The following is a 10524-nucleotide window of genomic DNA, read 5'->3' as shown; positions in this document are numbered from 1 at the left end:
CAAATCGTCACAAGATTTATATAAACTTATTAATTAGAATTGAATCATTTTAAAAAAATGAGTCGACTCACAATAATCACATAAAAAGCGTCGACTTACAATGGTCACATAAAAAGAGTCGGCTCACAACATTCAGCTAAAAGAGTCGGCTCACAGCGTTCCGCTTAAAGAGTCGGTTCACAACGTTCCGCTAAAAGAGTCGAATCACAGCGACCCCCTAAAAGTGTCGGCTCAGAAACGGCTTACAAATTTCACCCAAAAGAGTCTAATCTCAACATTAACTTAAAGTGTCGGCCAGAGTCAGCTCACAATGTTCACCTAAAAGGTCTGTTTATATTAGGCTAACAACGGTCACCTAAAAGAGGTGGCTCAGTCTCGGCTCAGTCTCGGCTCAGTCTCGGCTCAGTCTCGGCTCAGTCTCGGCTCAGTCTCGGCTCAGTCTCGGCTCAGTCTCGGCCCACAGCGGTCATCATCCACGGAAGGACAGATGGACTATTTTCTCCCCTGACAATTTGTGTGTTCACCTCGAGGCATAGGGTATTAATGGACTGCGTGATCCGGACTACATAGGCCACGCCTACCAATACAAGCCGCCCCCCCAGGCCTCGCCTACTTTGTGCCCCGCCCACAGACGCTCCACCCGACTGCGCGCCCCCGCGTCCACCTTCTGCAGCCAAGCTCCTGCAACTCTCTTCAGTGGAGGTCCATTAAGGCGAGGTGTTTCCGTGCAATGCAGTTAGTTCCAGTATCAAGTAAAGAAGGCTAAGTTTTGTTTTACCTTGTACATATCGAAATGGATCCCGGTGCAGAGAGAGCGGAACCTGGGGACAGCGAACAGGACGAAGAAGAGGATGTATTCGAAGTGGAAAGGATTATTGACATGCGAGTGGAAGATGTGAGTGCTGGACTACAGCTAGAAGGCTTAGCCTCTTATCATGCTAGCTAGGATGCCATCTTGTTAGCTGGCGCAGCAGCTCCTTTAACGCGAAAAGCTTGTTTGAATAAATAAGCCGTGCATGACATTTTTCTCAGAAGGAAAAGTGCTAAAATTGCACAAATAAACCAAAACTCCAACACTTTTTTGTGCAGTTATGAGGCGGATAATGATGATTAGCACTTGCTAGGTTAGCTTAGCCAAGGCTAACTTTTCTAGCAGGCTATTTTCAAGGGTCACTTCACTGCACACTGACTTCGACAACATTGTAGCAGCAGATTAGTACGGAAAAAAAGCTATGCGATGCCTATTTTTGGTTCTTTTGTGCGAGTTTTTAGCGTGAATTACGATGTTATTTATTGAAATAAAAAAAAGCTCGTTAATCGTCGTTATTTTAATTCTTCTCTGAGATATAAAAATACCGTGTCTCTTTTTTTTTCCAGTCAGGATTTAAAGTAGAGAAAAAGTAAAAGATTTAAACGTATATGATTCGTCCATCTCTGAGGAATCTGGTGTTGTAATAGTGACAGCTATCACTCAGAGACCACAGTAATGATTACAGGGTAGTTGGTGAATGTTTGCTACCAGACTTTGTAAAGGGAAAAGAAAAAAAACCGTCCTCCCAGTGCTCATGTTTGTTTTTTGGCTTGTAAAGTGATGATGGCCAGCAGCTGCATTTCTGCTCAGAAAGTGGCACTAATGCAAAGTATGCAAAGCAAACACACAGCAGTGTGAGATTAGTTTAGAAAGCACATGCATCATTGCATTTCTACTGTGCACTTCGACTACCTCGCTTTTAATACGCGCAAAAGGGTGAATCAGTGCTTTAAATAAGACCTATACTATATATATATATATATATATATATATATATATATATATATATATATATATATATATATGAACCAGATGTGATGTGTTTACAATAAAAAAGTGTGTGTTTGTAAGTCACTGGAAAGTAGAGAGCACTTTATTCGGCATTAGTTGTGTTTGACAGGTCTGTTATAATTGGCCGGAGTGTCTCTCGTCAACATTTTCCTTTCCTGTTGAGAGGCTTTATGGACTGTCTGGCTGGCACTGTCGGCTATCACATTGCAACTTGACACAATGCCGCAGACCAGAAGTGCTCTGGTAAAATTCAAGCTTATTGTTATGGACTTGACAGCAGGCCTTGTTCTTATGTTGGCTGCCATGTTAACATATTTTTTGTGTAACTCCTTTGTGCACTTCTTCAGTCTCTGATTAATGCAGCGTTGCAGTGTTTCCAACATTAGTAACAGTCTTGGAGACATGTGAGTGGGAAGCGTCTGGAGTTTTTGTGCGTGTTGTTGTAGGCCGTGTCTTGTTGAGTGTTGTAAATCATTCTAGTGAAAGGGTGAAAGACAGATTGGAATGAGAGAGAGTTAGTAAAGACGGAGATTTCTTCCTTTATCACGTGAGCGCGTTTAACTCCTCTGGATCCTCCTGCACAAACATCAGTGCTTTAGAGTCAGGTGATGTACCACTTAAAGTACAGTGACAATAAAATTAAATAGTTTACACACAACACTGATAGTCTTCAGTGAAATATCCTTCCTGTTGAACCAGTGCCTGTTTGCAGGCATTGACTGGGAGTGATTGGCTGTGTGTGCGTGCATGACCCAGGTCTGTGTTCCTGCTTTAATGTAAATAAGGACGAAGACAAAAGCAACAAAGATAAGGACTATGAATGGCAAATTATTTGCACTAATGTTCTTTTGATAATCGCTATATTATACTGTAACATGCCCAAGTACAAATTTTCTGTCTGAATAGTGAAAGATACTAAATATTTGTATTTTTAACTCTTCTTCTAGCAACCACAATATTGCAGTGTCTTTAATTATAGTCTGGGAAACTGGTGGCTGATAATATAAAAATACACTGTGGAGAAATGCATAATTTGGCATACCTTGTGACATAGATAGCTGCTTGTGTTATCTGCTGTGTTTGTTGTCATTGACCCAGTCGTCTCTAAACAGAGTGGTTGAGTAATGAAACCGGAGACAGCCAGTGTGGGCTCTGAGCCAGTTCAGCCATTCTAGTTTCAACACATTGACTGTCTGCAACTTTTTATAACATCATGTGACAAAGATCACACTCCAACACATCACACTTAACTTTCAGTTTTATAGCTTTTAAGACATTTATTCCCACACTCAGTCTCTCTTGTCTATAAGATACATACGCTTATACACACACGAGTACACCGTCAGATGGAAGAGGATTAATCTGTGAGCATGTCACTCCGAGTACACGGCAGATGTTGGTGCTTACCTTTGATCATTAAAAAATGACAATGAACGCTGCCAATAAATGAAACGATTATGATGCACGGCATAAAAGAGTCTAGTGAGATAAGCAGTAAGAGGAAACGATGGTGCAACTGACAGGGAAGTGGGCCCACCCACTCCGATCCAAATGAATGTAGAGCTTTGTGTTCAAGCTGTAGTGATTATTCAAGTGCTGCCCAGAAACACAGACAGACCAATTGGTTTCTGTTACTAAGCGACATGGTGAATAATGACAGTCTGACATTCACACGTGTAACATAATGTCTGCTTAATATTAATTGCATTGTACAACTTATTATTTTTGTGTTTGTGAAGAATTAGAAAATGAATCTAATGCTCTTGCTATTTGCTTAAAAATGCACCAGGATTTAACCGACTCTTCCTTTGGGATTATTTTTTAAGGGAGAGGTGCTATACCGTGTGCGGTGGAAGAACTATTCATCTGATGATGATACCTGGGAGCCCAAAGCTCACCTGGAGGACTGTAGCGAGGTGCTGCTAGCCTATGAGAGGTCTTTGGCGGAGAAAAAACTTAAGAAAGACTCCAGCATGGTGAGAATTAAAAAAAACTTCTCCCACTCTCGCTTAAAAAAATAATTTTGATTCATTGAATGTCTCACAAAATGTTAAATTGTATTACATACTAAAATGTGGCTAAGTGATTTGACATTTTGCGAACAGTGTAATATTGTCATTGTTTCTCCTCAGAAGCTGCCTTTGAAGAGTGACCTATTTGATGCAAACTCTGAGAGTGACAGTGATAAGGATAAACCGAAAGATTCCCCTAGTAAGAAAAAGAAAAAAAAGAAGAAACACGCAGAGGAATCTGAGGACGAAAAGTCTGAGAAGGATAAGAAGAAAAAGAAAAAGAAGGAGAAATGGAAGGAGGACAAACCGATGCCTGCTCCTGAGTCTGATGAAGAGGAAGATAGGGTTCCTACACCACCACCTTCTAAAAAAGAGAAGGCCACAGATCCCAAGAAGCGAACTATTGAAAAGGAAGAAGACGAGAATGAAGATGCTCCTGCAAAGAAACACAAAAAGGAACACAAAGCTAAAGATTCAGGGAAGCAAAAGAAAGAAACTGTGGACGAAAAGAAGAAAAAAAAGGTTAAGTCAAAAAGAGAGATTGAGACATCAGAAGAAGAGACAGACAAAAGTGATGCATTATCAGAATTATACACTGATGATACTTCCTCAACAGGCAACCTGAGTATCACAGCAAAACCTACAACTCCCAAAAACACAGAGAGGCCTGCTCGGAGTGAAAGTGGGAGTGACCAATCCAAGGCAAAACAGAAGAAAAACAAACCTGAATTGAAGCCACAAGGTTTAAAAGACTTGGCTCAGGACAAAAACCCCAAAAAGACAGACAATTCAGCTCTGTTGCTCAAAGAGAGTGGCCTAAATAAATTGAGGAGCCTTGCTAACAGTAAGAGCACCAAGTCATCACGCAGTGAGGATGAGCCTGATTCGGCTGACACAGGAGCCACAGCTAAAGCAAAAAGCAAGACCAAAGGTCCTGACTCTAACTCGACTTCTCAAAAAGATTCATCTGTAACTCCCTCCTCTTCATCCTCTATAGTTGTAGCCACTCCCAGCAAGCCAAGAGAGGAGGAACTGAAGGAGCCAAAGGAAGACTCTGGAGAGAAAGGTGGAGCTCCTAATAATCTCTTCGAAAAGTTTTTGCTCAACTGCGAGGCCAAGGATCGTGTGCATAGAAAACAGGCACCTCACACAACACCAAAGGTACAGGGCAGTCATTTATTTATTTGTTGACAAAGGTACTTAGAGGCTTTGTTTATTTTGGCTTTTGTGTCACGTTGCAGAATCCGGTGAAGACGGACAAAAAAACGAGAAAGGAGTCTCCAGTTCAGAAGCCAGAGTTTGAAAAGCCAAAGGAGGGTAAGATAGACAGATTTCTCTAAACTTTAACTCGTGTTTTGAATGATTGTTTTACTATTAATATTATGTTAATATATAACTGCTCACCTACTGAGCAGTTATATATTACTAGTCCGTAGCCCTGTGTTTTCTGCTTCTTTGATTGTTCTTGTATGTAGCATCAGGGTTTAGGAGGAACGTTGTTTCATTTCACTGTGTACTGCGTCAGCTATATATGGTTGAAATGACAATAAAAGCTTCTTGACTTCTTGACTTGACCTCTAGGCACTACTACCATGGAAACAGACGAAAAACTGGAAAAGGTCACACAGGAGTCAGAGAAGAGTGACTGGCCAAATGAACCTGTGACCAAGACAAAAGAGGATCTACAGCGTGAACAGAAAGAAGAAGAGCAGCGAAGACGGAAAGAACGGCTCGAGGAGGAGGAGAGAAAGAGGAAAGAGAGGCTTGAGGAGTCTCAGAGAGAACGAAAGGTTAGGGGGGAAGAGGCACAGAAAGAGAGACAGAGACTGGCAGAAGAAGCCCGGTTAGATCGGATAGGAGATAGGAGATCTGTGGTGGAGGCTATGGCATCTACTGAGTCTAACGAAGACCTAAGGTGGAAGGAGAGACGAAGAAAGAGGCGCGAGGACAGTGAGTCCCGCCTCCTTATCACCTGCGATGACAATCAGGACTCTCAGGACCCCCTGGAACGCGCTGACAAAACGCCTGGTGTGTATCAAAAGGGTTACACTACATTTTATTTATTCTCATAATAGAATATGATCAAATAATGCTTTAAAATACAGGTCCCTGTAATTCCTGTGTAAATCAGATCTCCAAGAGCCTAGTAGAAATGGGCAGTATGAAAAAACAACATATAACATTACTAGTTTACAGACTTTGAGAACATTGTATCACTTATAAAAATGCAAAATCAAATTGAAATACAGAAGTAATACTCTAGAATTATTATATTTAATAGTAGAGGGAGTGGCCTGGTTTTGCAGAAGGTAGTGTTAGCCCACTCACAGCTCTGGGGTCTTTGGTACAGTCCTCAGCTCAGATTTCTGTCTCTGTGGAGTTTCTGTGTATGTTCTTGCCAAAGCCCATGTGGGCTTTTTCTAGGTTCCCCCCATTTCCCAAAACATGCTTATTGGCTGTGCTAAAATAGGCTCCGGATACACTCCATGAACACAGAATGGTTACAGGAAATTAATGACTTTAACATTGACATTGATTTTTAGATCAACTCAGCTGTTTGTAAACAATCTGGCCAACTGTACAACCTATGAATAGCCTAGATTGTAACATACAGACTCTGTGTAAATACTATGTTATGTCCTCTCATGAAAATGTTCATGAGTTGTCAGGTTTCAAATCAAACCTAGGTTCTGTACAGGTTATTGTGAATTCTGTGAATGTCTAAAAAGCACTCTATTAGCCATACTCAGATGCTTTGGCTTTGTTTAACAGACAGGGCCCCCCCTTCTCTGAATCTTGGAGTTGAGCTGAAGCTAGACTGGATGACACTGGAAGACTTTCAAAAACACTTGAATGGAGAGGATGAAAATCTTTTCCCGCTAGCCTTAACTCCCAGTGAGTTTTACACACACAACACAACAGTAATCATTTTAAAATATATATTTGAATTCTTTGTCAGTGTTTTTTTCTCCTCCCCAATTAAAGCTGAGTTGCGGGATGCTGTAAAAAATGGGAATTATTTGGCTGTGAAACGTGCACTCAATTCCAAAGAGGACTATAGTCTGGACCAGGAGGTAAGATGTTCACAGCATTTGAGTTTTTTTTTTTAATTAGTTAAGAGCATTATTAGTAAACAATATAAAATGCATATAAATTTTTTTTTTTTTAAATATACGTAAATCTTTGTTTTTACAGCTTATATGCACCGCCAATAAACAGACATTTGTTGATTTTTATAAGTTGTGACTTTAAATGCTGGTATCACTGGCTCTGGTGCTATTATTACCAAGAATCTCATGTTTTTTAAATGTTGAGAAGAATTGCTGTAGTCTTATTGTGACACTGCGATTACTGTAGTATTATGTAGTATTACTGCATTTCACTACTGGGTTACTATTTTAAGCTTGAAGTACAATTCATTAACTGCTGAGAAAAACCATACTGGAAATCTAGTTGAGTCTCTGCTCAGCTTCAAATGCTGTGCTCTGTTTGGTTGTGGTGTCTGCATTTTATATAATGTTTTTTCTTGCTTATAATAATGCATTTTGGGTGCATGGATGATTTTGGGGGCAAAAGAAAATGTCAACATACAGTAATTTCTCTGTGCACGTGTGTGGGCTCACTCTGTCCCCTGCAGGATTCCAGCGGTATGTCTCTGTTCATGCTGGCCGCCGCAGGTGGACAGGATGATATTCTTCGGCTGATGATTAAGAAAGGAGTAAAGGTTAATGGGCGGCAAAAGAACGGAACCACAGCCCTTATGCATGCTGCTGAGAAGGTAATTATTGCTTTGCTGCTAAAACCGTTCTGCAGCTGTTCTGCTGCTTTACACTCACCATAGAAGACATCTGTTCATGTTCTCTCAGCATGTCTTACAGTCACATTAGGGTAGAAAGAAGGTCTGCAATAACCTCAATTATTTCTCTCTTCAGAATTTCCTCACCACTGTGGCCATTCTTCTTGAAGCAGGATCTTGCTTGAATGCTCAGACACTGGGTGGTGAGACAGCACTTATGAAGGTGAGGATAAGAAAATGCATTTCCTCGTTCTCGTGTGGTGAGAAATCTGCTGATAAATGCATTGTTCTGTTTAGACAGCTTTTGTGAATGAGTGGTTTCACATTTGTTATTGTTGGCTTTGTTAGGCATGTAGGAGAGGAAATGCAGATGTAGTGCGCCTCCTACTGGAGTATGGAGCTGACTGCAACATTCTCTCCAAGCACAAGACAACAGCCTTGTACTTTGCTAAGCTTAGCAACAACATGATGGTGTATGACCTCATCAAAGACCACATCCAGACGTGAGTTATTTTTTTTTTTTCTTCTATTTTCAAAAGATTTCGCACAACCTCTGTAACTGATATCCATTAACACCTTTTAAATTTAATTCCCAGGTTATCAACAGTGGCAGAGGAGACAATCCGAGCATATTTTGAAACGCGCTTGGCTCTGCTTGAGCCTGTGTTTCCGTTGGCATGTCACCGCCTATGTGAGGGACCAGACTTCTCACTGGAATTCAGTTACAAAGTGCCACAGCACACGCCTGGAGAGGGTAGGACTCGGCACTATGAAGTCAGAGAAATGACCAAACCATAAACAGTATATTAGCACTGGTAGTAAAAATGTTGTTTCTTCTGTCAGGGTCTGGTATCCTTCTCTTCATCTTCCATGCTAATTTCATGACTGAGATCACAGCCAGGCTCTGTGGGCCCTGTAGTGTCCATGCTGTCATTCTTAATGACAAGTTCCAGCTGCCTATATTCCTTGTAAGTAAGCCTATAATCCTTGTAACTTTATTCATAAGAGCATGCTTTTATTGGTTTGTTTGTTTAGTTTTTGCCTTGCCACTTAAGAGTATTATCTTTACAAGAAATTGCGGTAATTGTCTGATTGTTTTCTTTCCCTGACAGGATAGCCACTTTATTTATTCCTTCAGCCCTGTTCAAGGAGTCAACAAACTGTTTATTCGCCTAGCTGAGTCACCCACAGCTAAGGTGAGGGCATTAATACAGTGCCAAACATGGAGTGTGTCTTATAAATAAATAAATGTGATCAATTATTTTAATTAGTTCCTTTATGTATTCTCACAGGTTAAACTACTCATTGGTGCATATAGAGTCCAGCTACAGTGATGCCCAACCTTTCGCTTTGGGTCAAAGTTCAACAGAGAATTCTTCTCATGCCAGGAGCCAAGAGTTATTGCTCAAACCTGTCCTCAGTGTGTCACTAGACATGCCAAGACAAAGATGGGTTCATGTTCAGTTGAATGGCTTGGAAATGAAGCCTAACGCCAGTCCCTCATAGCAGACATTGGAGTGTGACTCCAGGATACACATTCATCATATAGTCAGAAGTGTTTTATGAATTTTACACAATTTCTGATTTTGTTTTATCGTTCTAATTCTTTAGATAGTCTGTGCCTCCAGACATGCAGGGAGGATTGGCATTTGTAAATCTTGTTTGTAAAGAATTGTTTTCTTGTTTTAAGTACAATAATTTATCACTTTAGATTTACCCATAGTTTCTTTATCATCTTATCACCTTGTACTTGCCTTTTCTCTCTGTGTGTGTGTGTGTGTGTGTGTGTGTGTGTGTGTGTGTGTGTGTGTGTGTGTGTGTGCGTGTGTGTGTGTGTGTGCGTGTGTGTGTGTGTGTGTGTGTGTGTGCATGTTTGTCTGAAAGAGAGATTTAGTGTGTGAACTAGAGAGCAGGTGCCAATTGTCCCTGCTGGGTTTTTTTGTTTGTATGTTTGTCTGTTTTTGAGAGACCAAGAGAGTGGACCTTTTTAAACACCAGAATTAATTCCCTGTGTGCTGCTTTCCCATCCAGCTGTTTTACACTAAACTTAGATCTCTGGGGCAAACTGTGAGTGTAGGGTCATTTGTGTAGGAAATGTACAGGGGAATTATTTTCTACGTGTGTGTGTGTGTGTGTGTGTGTGTGTGTTGGGAATGTATGTTTCAAGGGCTAGTATCTTCTTAGAATCTGGAGGAACCAGGTCTAGCAATGCCTTTTGTTTAAGACCTGAACATCTTGCCTCCAATATAGATTTTGATTAAACTAGGTTATATTGGGAATTTGCAGTCATGATTAAGTTAATATAGTACAGATTCTTTTGAAAACAGTGTGCTGGACAACATGGTTTTTTATTTATTTTCCCCTGACAGTAACTGTTTGACTGGTTTTGTTTGCTATCTTACTGTGTTATACAGTGAGAATAAACACAGCTTGGCATCCTCTTCAAATAAACTGTACATATGTTTCCATAACATTTAAAGAAGGAAGATTTGTTTGTGGTTTTATCATTTTAGTTTTATTTATAGGGATGATTTGGCTGTTTCCTGAGCAAAACTATATTCTATGTTTCTTTTTTTTAAATATATATATATATATATATATATATATATTATATTATATATATATATATATTCTTAATTCCTATTGAATTTGTCCTCTCTCTCTATAGATAAATAGATATAGATATATATAGACATATAGAATGTTTGACCCTAGGAAATCTAGGATATTCGTAATAATGCTGTAATTTGTGTAAGCAAATATTGTTGGATGTTGCATATAAACAATCACCTGGCATATCAAAGAAAAAAAGCAAACCAGGTTTAATACTATTTAATAGACCTTCAGCAAATTCCCTCTCTTCCCTTTTATATGGCATCTTGCATGGAAATAGT

General features: G+C 40.0%; 1 protein-coding gene across 2 annotated transcripts; it reads left to right on the top strand.

Moving 5' to 3' along the window:
* Positions 1-459: 459 nt before the first annotated feature.
* On the top strand, positions 460-10109 carry mphosph8 (M-phase phosphoprotein 8). 2 transcript variants are annotated; one of them, XM_083536832.1, is made up of 14 exons: positions 460-895; positions 3649-3798; positions 3955-4995; positions 5076-5151; positions 5416-5862; positions 6607-6729; positions 6820-6908; positions 7472-7612; positions 7767-7853; positions 7979-8133; positions 8227-8384; positions 8474-8598; positions 8743-8826; positions 8923-10109. In XM_083536832.1, exons 1-14 carry the CDS (start codon positions 794-796, stop codon positions 8962-8964), a joined length of 2820 nt encoding a protein of 939 aa, XP_083392958.1. In that variant the 5' UTR covers positions 460-793; the 3' UTR covers positions 8965-10109. The 2 variants fall into 2 exon arrangements, with proteins under 2 accessions (XP_083392958.1, XP_083392959.1); XM_083536833.1 differs by having other exon boundaries at positions 646-895; positions 3958-4995.
* Positions 10110-10524: the final 415 nt, after the last annotated feature.

The sequence above is a fragment of the Silurus aristotelis genome (genome assembly GCF_946808225.1).
Source record: "Silurus aristotelis genome assembly, chromosome: 3".
Taxonomy (NCBI): domain Eukaryota; kingdom Metazoa; phylum Chordata; class Actinopteri; order Siluriformes; family Siluridae; genus Silurus; species Silurus aristotelis.
This window is presented reverse-complemented; position numbering and strand designations above follow the sequence as displayed.